The 15,936-nt window shown below is 40.6% G+C and overlaps 1 protein-coding gene across 4 annotated transcripts in view; it reads left to right on the top strand.

Annotated features, from left to right (window-relative positions):
* The window catches only part of LOC124805311 (epidermal retinol dehydrogenase 2-like), a 373,514-nt gene extending 370,960 nt beyond the window's left edge, over positions 1-2,554 (top strand). For all 4 annotated transcript variants that reach the window (XM_047265864.1, XM_047265947.1, XM_047266089.1 and 1 more), the window contains one exon: positions 904-2,554. In XM_047265864.1, the coding sequence (XP_047121820.1) occupies positions 904-976 (73 nt within the window). In that variant the 3' untranslated portion in view covers positions 977-2,554. The remainder of the gene's footprint in view (positions 1-903) is intronic.
* The last annotated feature ends 13,382 nt before the right edge of the window (positions 2,555-15,936 follow it).

The raw sequence follows: 15,936 nt of genomic DNA, 5'->3' as shown, positions 1-15,936 counted from the left end.
TCTTCTACCTTCTCATATAGTCTGTTAGACTTGTTCATCTCTTGTCTCTCTATGTCTCTCTTTGTATTGTTAGTCTTTCCTATGCAATTTCTGAGGGGTGTGCCTCTGATAATTGGTATGGGCTGGGAGGTGTATGTCCCCTCAGTGCACTCTGCTTTCAGGGGCCTCTGGCTGCTGCCTAGATAGGGCACCTTACCTTCCTCCCTTCCTCTGTCTCTCTTTCTTCTTTTTGTCTCTTTTCTTGCCTTTGTTGACCTTTTGTAGACCTTGGGGTTTTCTTCCCCTGGGTTTTGCATGATAGGCTCTCCCTGATCTACTGTCATGTAGACCTGTCTGTTTGAGGAAAAAGGGACTGATGTCTTAGTAGTTTTGTCCCTTTAATCATCCAATCAACCATCTAATCTGCATTCCCAACACTCCACTGTGTCAGACAGTCATTCACATAATATTTATTTGCCATGATGACACATTACAGTGCACTCTTCTCCAGGACACATGATTTCTCTTCTTAGAAGCAATGCTATAGCATAGTTTACCCAACTCCTGCTCTCAGAGGTGTTGATACAGTATGACTTGGAGAACAGCATTGTGATTTGCGAAGATAAGATGTATCCCTCAGTACATCTACTGCTAACATACTGTACTCCCCTATATTCATGTAGCTTCCTCCTCTGGGTGTCCACAACATATCACTTAGCATGGTTTTCATTACACTCAAGAATCTAGTTCTACTAACCATCACTTAAATTCATAAACATAAGAAATAAGTTGTTTGTTTTTAAACTGTTTTTCATATAGCTCATTGTATTGTGCAGAAATTATTTTAACTGTTAAATAAACTTTTTATTTATAAAATTATATAAATAGAGAAAAACATGTAATTCTTATTTTTTTAAATTTTAGGTTGCTGCCACTGAAAGCAACAAACACAATTAAGGATTTTGTTGACAGTGGAGTGGGTGCCCATGATGAGTGAATAATCAGAAATAAAACAAAATGTCTTCAACTAGCAACTTGGATGTCATTCTTCTACTACAATTGTAGGAATGATAAATTTTGTTTGTAAATACCACAAGTTTACAACACAGAGACTTGAATAAGTGAGCTTCGTGTCAAAATGTGAATATTGACATGTACATAGGCAGTTGTATAGAAAACATCAGATATTTTACAGTTGATTTATTGTGTAGTCTTTTTCTATTACCAAATCACTTACATATGTGGAGTTCAGAAACAAAATTCTAATTTTCTGTGATTCACCATTAATTTTAGTGATATATTTGGCAGAAGATAGGAAAAAGATACTTTTTCCCTTGCCAACAGTAACACATGTTGTTGCAATTATTGATACATATTACCTACAAAAATTATGACCAACTTTTGCTGTGTGCTATTCATAAAAAAACAGAACTGAAAGACATCCAAAGCAGGAAAATCAAATGAGATTTTCCAGTAACAGATTGTATCCCTTATGAATAAAAAGTATTTCTCTTCATCATAAAAGTATGGTGATGAGTTAGAAGAAGTTGAAAAGACTTCCACAAATGCCAAAAATTATTTAAGGGACACACATGTTCTAACAGCATTTATTTCTCTCTCTCCATTTTGTACAACAATTATAGAATTTTTTTGATACAACACTACAATAAATGTAATTGTGTAAACTTACAGATAAACATGTGATTTTAAAGTGAGTATCTATTTGTCTTTGCACAGTGTACAACAATAAATCATATATATTTTTATATATGTGATATTCTGTAATATATAATGGCAATATGTTATGCAACAAATATGTATTTTTGTACTAGAATACAACATTCTTGCCATCAGTGCAATGTTTTGTGTCTGGATGTGTTTGCAACTCTCATTTGTGCTGTCATTAATACATTTTCCTACATTACTTTGTTACTACCTCTAAAATTGATAATGACACTGGTTTGTTATCCCTCAGTCCAGCTAATGGTGCAAACAAGCTGTTCATTAAAATGCTTCCGTAACAAAGTTCAGGAATTGGAGGAAAATTCATAACTAAGGTCCTTAATAGTTAGTGTGGTTTTTTCCTTCCTTTTTTTGTATGAGTATTTAAGTAGAGTGGGGGGTGGGGTTTGAGAAGATACCCATTTAGGACTGCACAAAGTACTTAAAAACATTGCATGGCCTTCTTCTGTGACCTTATTCCTTTCATTATTTTGTTGTTAGCTTGTTCCCTTGCTTCAGAAAACATTTCCCCTTTGTTTCCTTGTGTTAATGTGTATATAATGTGTACTATTTGATCTTGCGGTTCAACACTGTTACATTATATACACAGTAAAGTAAATGTTACAATCAAGATTTCCCTGTTTGTGATCAGGTGTTGAACAAAGGATGATTGCACACTAGAACTCCCTGGGGGGAATGCATAACAAAATTTACCCACTTTAAATGAACAGTGGTGGTAAGAATGCTGTTACAAGAAGACATGGATGAAAACGCACCTTTGTAAAAGAAAGCTTTGTCTAGTTTTATGGACTGTGCAATGTCCTCATAAATATATTATATTGAAGGAAACATATTTTTGGATTGTGCTTCACCTGCAGTTCTGCTCTTTTGATGGTGGTCATGCTGGAGTTGGAGATAGTGTATGTGTAATGTTGTTCTTAATTAAGACAGTGAATAATGATAGGTAGACCAAAGTAAAGTTCAGTATGCTTTTCAAAATCAGTTCATTATTTGCCTCAGTACAAAATGCAGTCCATTTAACTAGTGTAGGCCAAATGTGTCAAGTACCTGTGGCACACACTGATCAGTAAGTATCTGCTATGTCAAAGCAAGCTAGTGATAAACTGAAAATATACCACACAAATGGGTCACCTGTATGTACTGATCAGCTGGAAAATTATGACCACCTACCTAATAGCCAGAGTTGGACCACATCTGCACACACACACAAGTAACCTAATTCCCATAAATTCCAGGGTGAAGGGGGAGGGGGGTAATGAGCTCTGAACGACACATTCAGCCACATCCCAGATGTGTTCCATTGGGTTCAGATCCGGTGAGTATGAAGGCCACCATATCAACTGGAACTTGTCACTGTGTTCCTTGCATCACTCATCACATGCCTGGCCTTGTGAGATGGGGCATTATTTTACTGAAAAATGCCCCTGCTGTCAGGAAACGTGATTGCCATGGAGGAGTGTAACTTGTCTGCAACCAGTGAATGATACTCCTTGGCCATCATAGTGCCTTGCACAAGCTTACTGGACCTATGTGAATGTTCCAAAGAGCGTAACGAAGCCACTGCCACTGCTGTACCCTAATACATGTGTTAAGGTGCTGTTCGCCTGGAAGACGACAGATTGTGCCCTCCCAGTGGCATGAACGTCCAGTGCTGATGGTCACACGTCCATCTCAGATATAGTTTTACCAATGCTGGCTTTGTCAGGGCTTTGATTATCTGCCTCCATGCCCCGAAATGAGAGACATCGTACCACCCTTCCTAATGTGGTATTCTGTCACCCACCCTATTATACATCATAATAGTCCTTACCTATGCCACTCACACTCCCAACCATTTGCCACAGTGATCATCCCAGTGGCAGGCCAAGGTGCAACCTCTACCCAGTCCACTCACCCAGTACATCCTCCTCCAGTCCTGTCACCCACTGATCGTATCCCTTCAGAGGCCAGTTAAAGCAGCCATGTCATACACCAACTCTGCTGCAAACACTGCACAGCTTTTAACGTGAGATGACTGTCAAGCAGTTGTCCACCAGAATTTATGGCCAACACTGCCAAACTGTTGCCAAGAACAAAGTTGACCAACATGCAGCTGAACACAATATCCTCAATTTCAATAGCTGCTTCACAACCAAGGCTATCTGGAAGAACCTGTGTCTCTGAATTACACAAATGGAAGTTACACCACATCCTCCACTCCATCAATGCTCTTGGTCTCAATTCCTGGTAACCCACTGATCCCACACTCTCCATCCAACAGTTTACCCTCCCTCTGTTCTATCACGCTTTGACAGTGCATGTCACAATGTCACATTCAGCATGCGCCACTCCTCACTAGCTCCAATAACTATGTGTCACATGCCTGACCCAAGTATTTACTGTCTCCCATAGAGATTTTCTGTCTCTATGTGAAGGCTAATCTCAAGAACTACTGCATGGATTTGGATATGGAGATGGACTGATTTAGAAGGTACGTATGAGTGTACAATTTGTTACCACTATGTCAGACCAGTCATCTTACTGTAGATACTTAGTGCTAGCTGGGGTGAACTGCTAGTTATTACTGTAAACCTATTTCTCAATATTATTTTGACTGAAGGAATCACTACATAGAGCCACATGTGTAGTGGGAGTACCAGGGAAATAGCATTCTCTCTGCAGTTCAATAGAGTGCCCTGTCTCTTCAGCCGTGAATGGGACATCATTATTTCTGTACACTGTTCGATCTGTCCAGGTCTCAGAGTAATTACATGAGTACACCATGCATACATTGTCACTTAACAACCCTTCATGTTGTTATCATAATAAGTTCAATGCTGACTGGCATACTCAACAATACTGTTCAAACTTTCAACTGATATTCAGAGTCGCAAAACGTTGAAAATCTATCTCCTTGTGACTGTCCACATTTAACATTATTAGCCAATGACAAATTATGGCTCATAGGTTCCACAAGGAGAATGCTATGAACTGTGCATTAGCATCTTGGAGGGCAAACTAGGCAGTATGCAACCATTTACACACGGTGATCTGGCCTCCAAGTATCCATAATGAAAATCAGGGTAAACACCTCACAACTGAAGGCAAGATAACAACTGGAACAAAACCTGCATCAATAGCATCAGCAGTAATAAATTAAAAAATTAACAATGTATTCATGATATACAATAAAAATAGAAAATAGCTCATCTGTTGCCAGTGTCTCTTGAAAATTGACAAATTAACGGGAAAATCTTTGTTCAGTTTTTACATTTATTTCAGGAAATAATAGGAATAAAAAATGGAAATTAGTTACTTCAGAAATAAGTTATTTTGAGCTGTTTTAACAGTCAGGTAAAAATCGTATGGAAAAAAAATTGAAACTGAAAACTGGTAGTTTGTAGTGCATCACTGTAAGAAGCCTAACTGCACACTCTGTGAGTATTGCCATTCTTGAAGGGTGGTGGTGGTGGTTAGTGCTTAACGTCCCGTCGACAACGAGGTCATTAGAGACGGAGCGCAAGCTCGGGTTATGGAAGGATTGGGAAGGAAATCGGCCGTGCCCTTTCAGAGGAACCATCCCGGCATTTGTTGAAGGGTGGGACAGGTTTGAGCACCAATATCTTGATCACCAAGCAGGAGCCAAGCAGATTACAATGTACAGAGTTGGGAAACACTGTATTGGTTGTTATCCAGCAGCACATTTTGTTTCCACAAGTGTGCTCTTTTGAACAGACCATCTATATTTTGGTTATTCTCTGCCTTTTACTTCTCAATAAGTTCCTTTTTAGTATCATGAGTCTTATTCCCTCATTCCCTGATTCTCTTGTACCTCAACCATACACATTTGCCTGCCAATATGAGCTGTTTATATGTCACCACTTAAATGCCCAAAACTGAGGGTACACTGCTACACACAAATCTTTCGTTTATTGAAATCAAATGCTCGAGTTTCATTAACACAACTGATTTAGACTAAACTAAGTCATTGTTAACATTATTAAGCGTCTATGCCAAGGACAGTCAGAGGGGGTAGGGATGGGGATGGTAGTGGGAGAGGGGAGTGAGGGATGGTGGATTTCTTTCTTTCCCTGCCACTCCCCCTTCCAAGGAGGTGTTACATATGCTTACACTAGTTTTAGGACATGGATTATTCAAGACATTTTCAGAGATGTGATCTGATTGCCAACAGGAAGAAACAATGTGTGTAAAGTTAAAATATTTGTAGAGCTCAGGCAAATGAAATTATTAATTATTTTAAGGGGCATTGATAGCAGGTGAAATGACAATTAGTTTGGGCTTGTAACAACATAAGTGAAGGAATCACACATTATTTTATGCCAAATATGAGGTATTAATAAGTTATTGACCTGACTCATGCCAATTGTTTGTTTAATAATGGACTCTTTCAGGATTCTGGTTTTTTTAAGATACTAGTGGCATTTAGTTTGTCACATGTAAATGAGATCTCACAGTGGCTGGTACTCCACTTGTGTGTGTTTACATACACACAGACTCCAGTGCAGCATATAGTGGCACTGTGCCTTGGATGAATCAGCATATTCCACACACGTTGATCTTAGTAGCTCACACAGTGTTGCATCGTGGGTTGGTAGCATATTTCGTGCACACTGTTTGGTTAGCAGCTCATATTGTGGTACACTGTGTTTTGGTACCTCACTAGTGCTTCATAGTGTGGTGTGCGCAAACTTGTGATGCCATGTATGCTGGTGTTCTGTTACTGTCATGAGCCAGCTGCATGGGTATGATGATTGAATGGTAACATTGGGGATGTCACTGCCCCCACACCTTGTAAATAAACAGAAAGAACAGACAGCAGTATCACGTAGATGTAATACTTGTGCCTCTCCCGCCACCAAACATGTAGGCACTTGTCAAGGTCAAAAACAGAACTTGCGGCTGGAAATAACAAATCCTTCACAACCTGGAAGGTTCTCAAAAGGCTGAGGAGTAGGGTCTCAAGTTGCAAGAATAGCCTTGCTCGATGGGGATATTTTGGTGGGGAATTTCTATGTGATTATGGAAATGTCCAAACAGACAACCACTTACTGAAGTCTCCAAAGCTAGACACAAGCTGTGCCCCACTAGATTTACAACTAACTAATGGTACGAAAATCTGTGTAGCTAATTATTGGGCAAAACATATTTAAACTTTAAATTTAATTATGATCCACATACACTATATTTTAATGTGTGGTGTTCTGGACACAGAAAATAAAATAAACAAGCACTTCCAATGTCATGATTCCACTTCAGTTGCTTCATCAAGATCATAAATGCACACCAGAAATATGCAATTCTCTTAAACAATTGCTGGAGGTATTCTCAACCGGTCTATTACACGTTCACTTATAATGTTGCTTCTTGATTGTTCATTCACCTGAATTCCTTTTCCAAGGATGCTGTTGAACTTCATTCTCAGTTGTGTGGCTTAGTAAATTATTCTGCAGATCATTGAACAAATATTCATCAGGAAATATTGTTTTGAGCTCTTAAGATGTGATAAATTTTCATACACCTACACTAGCTGATCAAACAAATCTGGATACCTATTAGTGGACATTAATATGGGTTGCGTCCACCTTTTGCCTTTGACAGGTTGAAATCTGTTGGGGCAATTTCAATGAGATGTCGCAATGTCTATTGAGGAATTGTAACCCATTCTTCCTCAAGAACTGGATCCAGAGAAGGTAGTAATATTAGATGCTGATGTCTGGATTGAAGTCCATGTTTTCTCTCATCCCAAAGGTGTTTCAGTGGGTTCACTTTGGGACTTTGTGCAGGTCAGTCCATTTCAGGAATGTTCTTGTCTACAAATCATTGCCTCACAGATGCTGCTTTATGATAAGGTGGATTACCATGCTGATACAAACAAATCTTTGTCTCCAAACAGTTCATCTACAACATGCAGTACATAATGCTGTAAAAAGTGTTCATTTCCTCTGTATTTAGCATTTTCTTAAACCCAATGAGGGATGAGGGAGGCCACACACTAACCCAGAAAAATACCCCCATACCGTAACACCACCTTCTTCATAGTTCATTGTTGGCTCTATACATTTGCAACAGCATCTGCATTACAGTGTGTCATGGATGGACTTTGTGTACCAGTGTCACTCCTCCTCTACCCATTTTCCTATTCCAGTCATGAATGTTCGTGGGTCATGGGAAGAAAGATTGATGATAAGCCTCTCTGTGGTCTCAAATCTCTCCAATTTTATCTTTGTAGACTTCTTGTGTGATACACATAGGAGGAAGCAATACATTGGTTGATTTTTCCAGAAACCTATGATCTCAGAAGTTTATCAATAAATGACACTGTGATGCAGAACACCTACAGATAATGGCAGGTAATGTTCCACAGGCATTTTCCAAACCCAAATCTTTCCATCAAATTGTCACAGGGTATACCATGATTCATAACTTTAAATCACTCATTTCCGGTTATCTACTAGCTAGTGGTTATTGTTGTTGTTGTTGTGGTCTTCAGTCCTGAGACTGGTTTGATGCAGCTCTCCATGCTACTCTATCCTATGCAAGCTTCTTCATCTTCCAGTACCTACTGCAACCTACATCCTTCTGAATCTGTTTAGTGTATTCATCTCTTGGTCTCCCTCTACAATTTTTACCCTCCACGTTGCCCTCCAGTACTAAATTGGTGATCCCTTGATGCCTCAGAACATGTCCTACCAATCGATCTCTTCTTCTAGTCAAGTTGTGCCACAAACTCCTCTTCTCCCCAATTCAGTTCAATACCTCCTCATTAGTTATGTGATCTACCCATCTAATCTTCAGCATTCTTCTGTAGCAGCACATTTTGAAAGCTTCTATTCTCTTCTTGTCTAAAGTATTTATCATCCATGTTTCACTTCCATACATGGCTACACTCTGTACAAATACTTTCAGAAACGACTTCCTGACACTTAAATCAATACTCAATGTTAACAAATTTCTCTTCTTCAGAAACACTTTCCTTGCCATTGCCAGTCTACATTTTATATCCTCTCTACTTCGACCATCATCAGTTATTTTGCTCCCCAAATAGCAAAACTCCTTTACCACTTTAAGTGTCTCATTTCCTAATCTAATTCCCTCAGCATCACCCGACTTAATTCGACTACATTCCGTTATCCTCATTTTGTTTTCGTTGATGTTCATCTTATATCCTCCTTTCAAGACACTGTCCATTCCGTTCAACTGCTCTTCCAAGTCCTTTGCTGTCTCTGACAGAATTACAATGTCATCGGCGAACCTTAAAGTTTTTATTTCTTCTCCATGGATTTTAATACCTACTCCGAACTTTTCTTTTGTTTTCTTTATTGCTTGCTCAATATACAGATTGAATAACATCGGGGATAGGCTGCAACCCTGTCTCACTCACTTCCCAACCACTGCTTCCCTTTCATGTCCCTCGACTCTTATAACTGCCATCTGGTTTCTGTACAAATTGTAAATAGCCTTTCGCTCCCTGTATTTTACCCCTGCCACCTTCAGAATTTGAAAGAGAGTATTCCAGTCAACATTGTCAAAAGCTTTCTCTAAGTCTACAAATGCTAGAAACGTAGGTTTGCCTTTCATTAATCTTTCTTCTAAGATAAGTCGTAAGGTCAGTATTGCCTCACGTATTCAAACATTTCTACGGAATCCAAACTGATCTTCACCAAGGTCGGCTTCTATCAGTTTTTCCATTCGTCTGTAAAGAATTCGCCTTAGTATTTTGCAGCTGTGACTTATTAAACTGATAGTTCGGTAATTTTCACATCTGTCAACACCTGCTATCTTTGGGATTGAGATTATTATATTCTTCTTGAAGTCTGAGAGTATTTCACCTGTCTCATACATCTTGCTGACCAGATGGTAGAGTTTTGTCAGGACCGGCTCTCCTAAGGTTGTCAGTAGTTCTAATGGAATGTTGTCTACTCCGGGAGCCTTGTTTCGACTAAGGTCTTTCAGTGCTCTGTCAAACTCTTCACGCAATATTATATGTTCCATTTCATCTTCATCTACATCCTCTTCCATTTCCATAATATTGTCCTCAAGTACATCACCCTTGTATAGGCCCTCTACATACTCCTTCCACCTTTCTGCTTTCCCTTCTTTGCTTAGAACTGGGTTTCCATCTGAGCTCTTGATAATCATACAAGTTGCTCTCTTTTCTCCAAAAGTCTCTTTAATTTTCCTCTAGGCAGTATCTATCTTACCCCTAGTGAGATAAGCCTCTACATCCTTACATTTGTCCTCTAGCCATCCCTGCTTAGCCATTTTGTACTTCCTGTCGATATCATTTTTGAGACGTTTGTATTCCTTTTTGCCTGGTTCATTTACTGCATTTTTGTATTTTCTCATTTCATCAATTAAATCCAATATTTCTTTTGTTACCCAAGGGTTTCTACTAGCCCTCATCTTGTTACCTATTTGATCCTCTGCTGCCTTCACTATTTCATCCCTCAAAGCTACCCATTCTTCTTCTACTGTATTTCTTTCCCCCATGCCTGTTAATTGTTCCCTTATGCTCTCCCTGAAACTCTGTACAACCTCTGGTTCTTTCAGTTTATCCAGATCTCATCTCCTTAAATTCCCTCCTTTTTGCAGTCTCTTCAGTTTTAATCTACAGTTCATAACCAACAGATTGTGGTCAGAGACCACATCTGCCCCTGCAAATGTCTTAAATTTAGAACCTGGTTCCTAAATCTCTGTCTTACCATTATATAATCTATCTGATACCTTTTAGTATCTCCAGGGTTCTTCAATGTATACAACCATCTTTCATGATTCTTAAACCAGGTATTAGCTATGATTAAGTTATGCTCTGCACAAAATTCTACCAGGTGGCTTCCTCTTTCATTTCTTAGCCCAATCCATATTCACCTACTATGTTTTCTTCTCTCCCTTTTCCTACTGACGAATTCCAGCCACCCATGACTATTAAATTTTCGTCTCCCTTCACTAACTGAATAATTTCTTTTATCTCATCATACATTTCATCAATTTCTTCGTCATCTGCAGAGCTAGCATATAAACTTGTACTACTGTAGTAGGTGTGGGCTTCATGTCTATCTTGGCCACAATAATGCGTTCACTATGCTGTTTGTAGTAGCTTACCCGTACCCCTGATTTTTTATTCATTATTAAACCTACTCCTGCATTACCCATATTTGATTTTGTATTTATAACCCAGTATTCAACTGACCAGAAGTCTTGTTCCTCCTGCCACTGAACTTCACTAATTCCCACTATATCTAACTTCAACCTATCCATTTCCCTTTTTAAATTTTCTAACCTACCTGCCCGATTAAGGGATCTGACATTCCACGCTCCGATCCGTAGAACACTAGTTTTCTTTCTCCTGATAATGACGTCCTCTTGAGTAGTCCCCGCCTGGAGATCCGAATGGGGACTATTTTACCTCCGGAATATTTTACCCAAGAGGACGCCGTCATCATTTAATCATACAGTAAAGCTGCATGCCCTCAGGAAATATTATGGCCGTAGTTTCCCCTTGCTTTCAGCTGTTCGCAGTACCAGAACAGCAAGGCCATTTTGGATAGTGTTACAAGGCCAGATCAGTCAGTTATCCAGACTGTTGCCCCTGCAACTACTGAAAAGTCTGCTTCCCCTCTTCAGGAACCACACATTTGTCTGGCCTCTCAACAGATACCCCTCCATTGTGGTTGCACCTATGGTACGGTTATCTGTATCGTTGAGGCACGCAAGCCTCCCCACCAACGGCAAGGTCCATGGTTCATGGGGGAGCTCTTACTGAATATACCCGCTAAATTACTAATGCGGTCAGTGTGGGTGCACTGTCTGCCACTTTTCCCTGTAGTGGCAAAAGTATTTTGTACAGATCGCCATATCACACTGAAAGTTACATCTTGCAAATCATCATTTCTGCATGCTGCGTATAGCTATCAAACATCAGACACTCGTACATATACTGTGAAGACAGACAGCATAGGCACAGGGACCGTATATAGCCCTTGCAGCACTAGATATTTCCTGTGAGCTCGGTAGGTCATCCACTGTAGCCGATGGTCATTAGTCATTTGTCCCCGCACACACACCCTAGCCCAATGTGTGACCAGAGCACCCAAAGCAGATTGAGGTCACTCTCCAAATTGTTGTACAAAGGCTGAGTCAGTTCCCCTCGGCACAAAGGCATTACTGTTTCTGGCCCCAACTTGTTTGCTTTCTACACCAATCTCAAGACTCTGGAATTACAAGAACATATGTATTTTCACATGGTTTGCCAGAATATCATACCATTTGCATGACACTTCTCAATATCAAGCACATATCAGTATGCTGCCAATTGCTTGCACAGTATAATTCTGAAGATATAGACTCACAATTATTTCTCTAGAAACCCAAAATTTTAGCGAGGTGCAGCGTGCTGTAAACCACTGAATATCTAGAAACTTATCACGGCTGTGAAGATCATTACATGACAACTCGAAAAAAATAGAGGAAAGAAATATTTCCACTCACAAATACTGATGTCAGTGATATAACATATTCCAAATCACTCCTATAATTTACAAAGTAAACTAAGCTGCTTCTGATATCCAGAGAACCAACAAATGTATGTTCCACCCATCTTTCACCTGCTAGATGCACACACCACGGTTGATGTTCTATCAACCAAATAAAGGCAGACTTGTGCAGAAGCAGTCAATTGGACAATTTACATTATAGGGAATAATGATACAGCACAAACAGACGCCCATATTGAATCTTCTCAAATTTCCACAGAGAACACAAGTGATCAGGAAGGGTGTTCATCACATAGTGAGTATTGGTTCATTATTCAGCCATCTAGAAAGTGACACGGTTAAGTCAGCTACATTCCTGTGCCCCAATCAGTCTTTCATTCGGACGGCTGCTGCCATAAGCTGGAAATGTGAATCATTCCTGCCACAGGCCACCACTGCCATGTAATCCTTGCACACCAGACAGAATCGTCCTAGGAAACCGGGCACACATATTTCATCACCGTACTTACAATTAAATATTATGGTTACGGTCTTAATTGGATGGTATCTGACAATGAGCGATGTATCGGAAATACTCCTGATGACAGCAGTGGCTCTGGAAATAGAAATATCTCTGCCGTTCTTATGACTTGACATACTTTTCCAAGTAAAAAAAGAAATTTCATTCCCTTTGTGGCTAGTGTAGTATTCCACATCAGACCCATACCTTCCTTATGACTGGACATAGTCATTTTCTTTCAGCATGTCCACACGTACTTTATAAGCCTGATACTGAAGGTAAACTTACCATGCATCCCCTGCTACTAAGTATAATACTTCGTCAAGAACTGATTGCTGACAATACAAAACAATACTGAGTGAAAATCAGTGATGGGTGGACATGTCTCATAAGTTTTTTTTTTTTTTTTGCGAGTGGTGCCACAGTGTCTTATAAAGAGAAATGTAACTGTCTTACAAGCCGCCAGATGTTAAAAAAACAATCACAATGACTTTGTTACTGTCACAAGAGGTCTTGGTTCTATAGATGCTCACAAGTATCGCTAACAATACCTGTGTCAAGAACTATACAGGCCTTATAAATTGAGGTATGGCATTACTTTAAATGAAGTGGTTTTTCCAGACATATACCACAACACTGAATGTAGACTGGGATCACCAGAGTGTATATTAACAGACCAAAAGTGCAGCTACACGTTGCTGATGGTGTAAACTCATAATAAAATCACAGAATTTAGAAAGTTATTCGGCTAAGGAATGTGGTATGAAGTCAGTATTTGCAACTCCCTCATGCCGCTGCTATATATTTTTCCAGTATTTGTAGTGCATTCTTTCTTGAGGCCAGAGGTTCTGTGATATACCCACTGGGTCATAGGTGATGGTTGATGAGAATAATCACATACAGTAGATGGTATACTGATTGAGGTCATAAGAAATGTATACTAGCTTTTCAGATCTCTAGTGCTTGCTCTCCAGTAGAAATGCTATCTGTGATTTGGAATCAAGCCTTTCCATTCAACCACATACCTGTGCTGGATCCTATGGAGAAGTCTTTTAATGATTACAACCACTAGTTGACACTTGATTAATTAACCTGATTAGTTAACTAGTTGACACTTGATTAATTACCATCTAGTACAAATATCATCATCATCATCATCATCACCGTCATTGAAATAATAAAGGCCATTTCTGTGTCAGAAGGGGAGGGCTGTGGAGAACGGGGAGGGAGGGGGGAGAGTCATTAAAGTCAAATTGCAGTAATGACAAAGGTTTAACATTATATTGCATATAAGATTAATCTGCCACACCTTGAAGCAAAGGAGCTCCTTGCCAACTGTTGACTGCACTTGGGAGGCTCCTGTATTAACATATGTCATGCTATTTACAATTTTTTTGCAGTTTATTCTTTAGTTTGTCTGCAAGCTGAGAATTCACATTCATACAGCAACAGATGTCAATAATTAGTCAGTAAAAATAATGTATTCTTGCTGTCAGTGGTTTGTGAATTATCATTGTTGTTGTGATGTGTGAACGAGTTTGCAGAGCATCATACACGCATTATTTTTGACAATTTTGCGCTTAGTGATCATGTCTGTACGTCAGTGTTCGGCATTATTTTATGAATATGTTTGTAAGCTATGCAATGCATTTTTTCGAAAGTTTACAAGTAGTTAGCATGTCTTCACAGAGTTTTACATGCCTTATTTTGACAATTTACGAGTTGTTTGCATCTCAGTTCATCAGTGTACTCCATTGTTTTCGAAATTTACGAGCAGTTTGCAGGTCTGTAGGCTGTACAATGCGTTATTTCGGCAGTTTATAATTATTGAGTGTGTCTGCAGAGCCATTTACATGCATTATTTTAACAATTTACGAGTTGTTTGCATGTCTGTACATCAGTGTACTGCATTATTTCGGTAATTTACGAGTAGCTTGCTGGTCTTTAGGTTATTTATTGTGAACCAAAGCACATTAGGGTGAGGATTCTGTACCAGCGTAATACACTCCTGGAAATTGAAATAAGAACACCATGAATTCATTGTCCCAGGAAGGGGAAACTTTATTGACACATTCCTGGGGTCAGATACATCACATGATCACACTGACAGAACCACAGGCACATAGACACAGGCAACAGAGCATGCACAATGTCGGCACTAGTACAGTGTATATCCACCTTTCGCAGCAATGCAGGCTGCTATTCTCCCATGAAGACGATCGTAGAGATGCTGGATGTAGTCCTGTGGAACGGCTTGCCATGCCATTTCCACCTGGCGCCTCAGTTGGACCAGCGTTCGTGCTGGAAGTGCAGACTGCGTGAGACGACGCTTCATCCAGTCCCAAACATGCTCAATGGGGGACAGATCCGGAGATCTTGCTGGCCAGGGTAGTTGACTTACACCTTCTAGAGCACGTTGGGTGGCACGGGATACATGCGGACGTGCATTGTCCTGTTGGAACAGCAAGTTCCCTTGCCGGTCTAGGAATAATAGAACGATGGGTTCGATGACGGTTTGGATGTACTGTGCACTATTCAGTGTCCCCTCGACGATCACCAGTGGTGTACGGCCAGTGTAGGAGATCGCTCCCCACACCATGATGCCGGGTGTTGGCCCTGTGTGCCTCGGTCGTATGCAGTCCTGATTGTGGCGCTCACCTGCACGGCGCCAAACACGCATACGACCATCATTGGCACCAAGGCAGAAGCGACTCTCATCGCTGAAGACGACACGTCTCCATTCGTCCCTCCATTCACGCCTGTCGCGACACCACTAGAGGCGGGCTGCACGATGTTGGGGCGTGAGCGGAAGACGGCCTAACGGTGTGCGGGACCGTAGCCCAGCTTCATGGAGACGGTTGCGAATGGTCCTCGCCAATACCCCAGGAGCAACAGTGTCCCTAATTTGCTGGGAAGTGGCGGTGCGGTCCCCTACGGCACTGCGTAGGATCCTACGGTCTTGGCGTGCATCCGTGCGTCGCTGCGGTCCGGTCCCAGGTCGACGGGCACGTGCACCTTCCGCCGACCACTGGCGACAACATCGATGTACTGTGGAGACCTCATGCCCCACGTGTTGAGCAATTCGGCGGTACGTCCACCCGGCCTCCCGCATGCCCACTATACGCCCTCGCTCAAAGTCCGTCAATTGCACATACGGTTCACGTCCACGCTGTCGCGGCATGCTACCAGTGTTAAAGACTGCGATGGAGCTCCGTATGCCAC

The sequence above is a fragment of the Schistocerca piceifrons genome, chromosome 1 (genome assembly GCF_021461385.2).
Source record: "Schistocerca piceifrons isolate TAMUIC-IGC-003096 chromosome 1, iqSchPice1.1, whole genome shotgun sequence".
Taxonomy (NCBI): Eukaryota; Metazoa; Arthropoda; class Insecta; order Orthoptera; family Acrididae; genus Schistocerca; species Schistocerca piceifrons.
The sequence above is the reverse complement of the archived record's forward strand: the minus strand, read 5'-3'. Positions and strand labels throughout refer to the sequence as shown.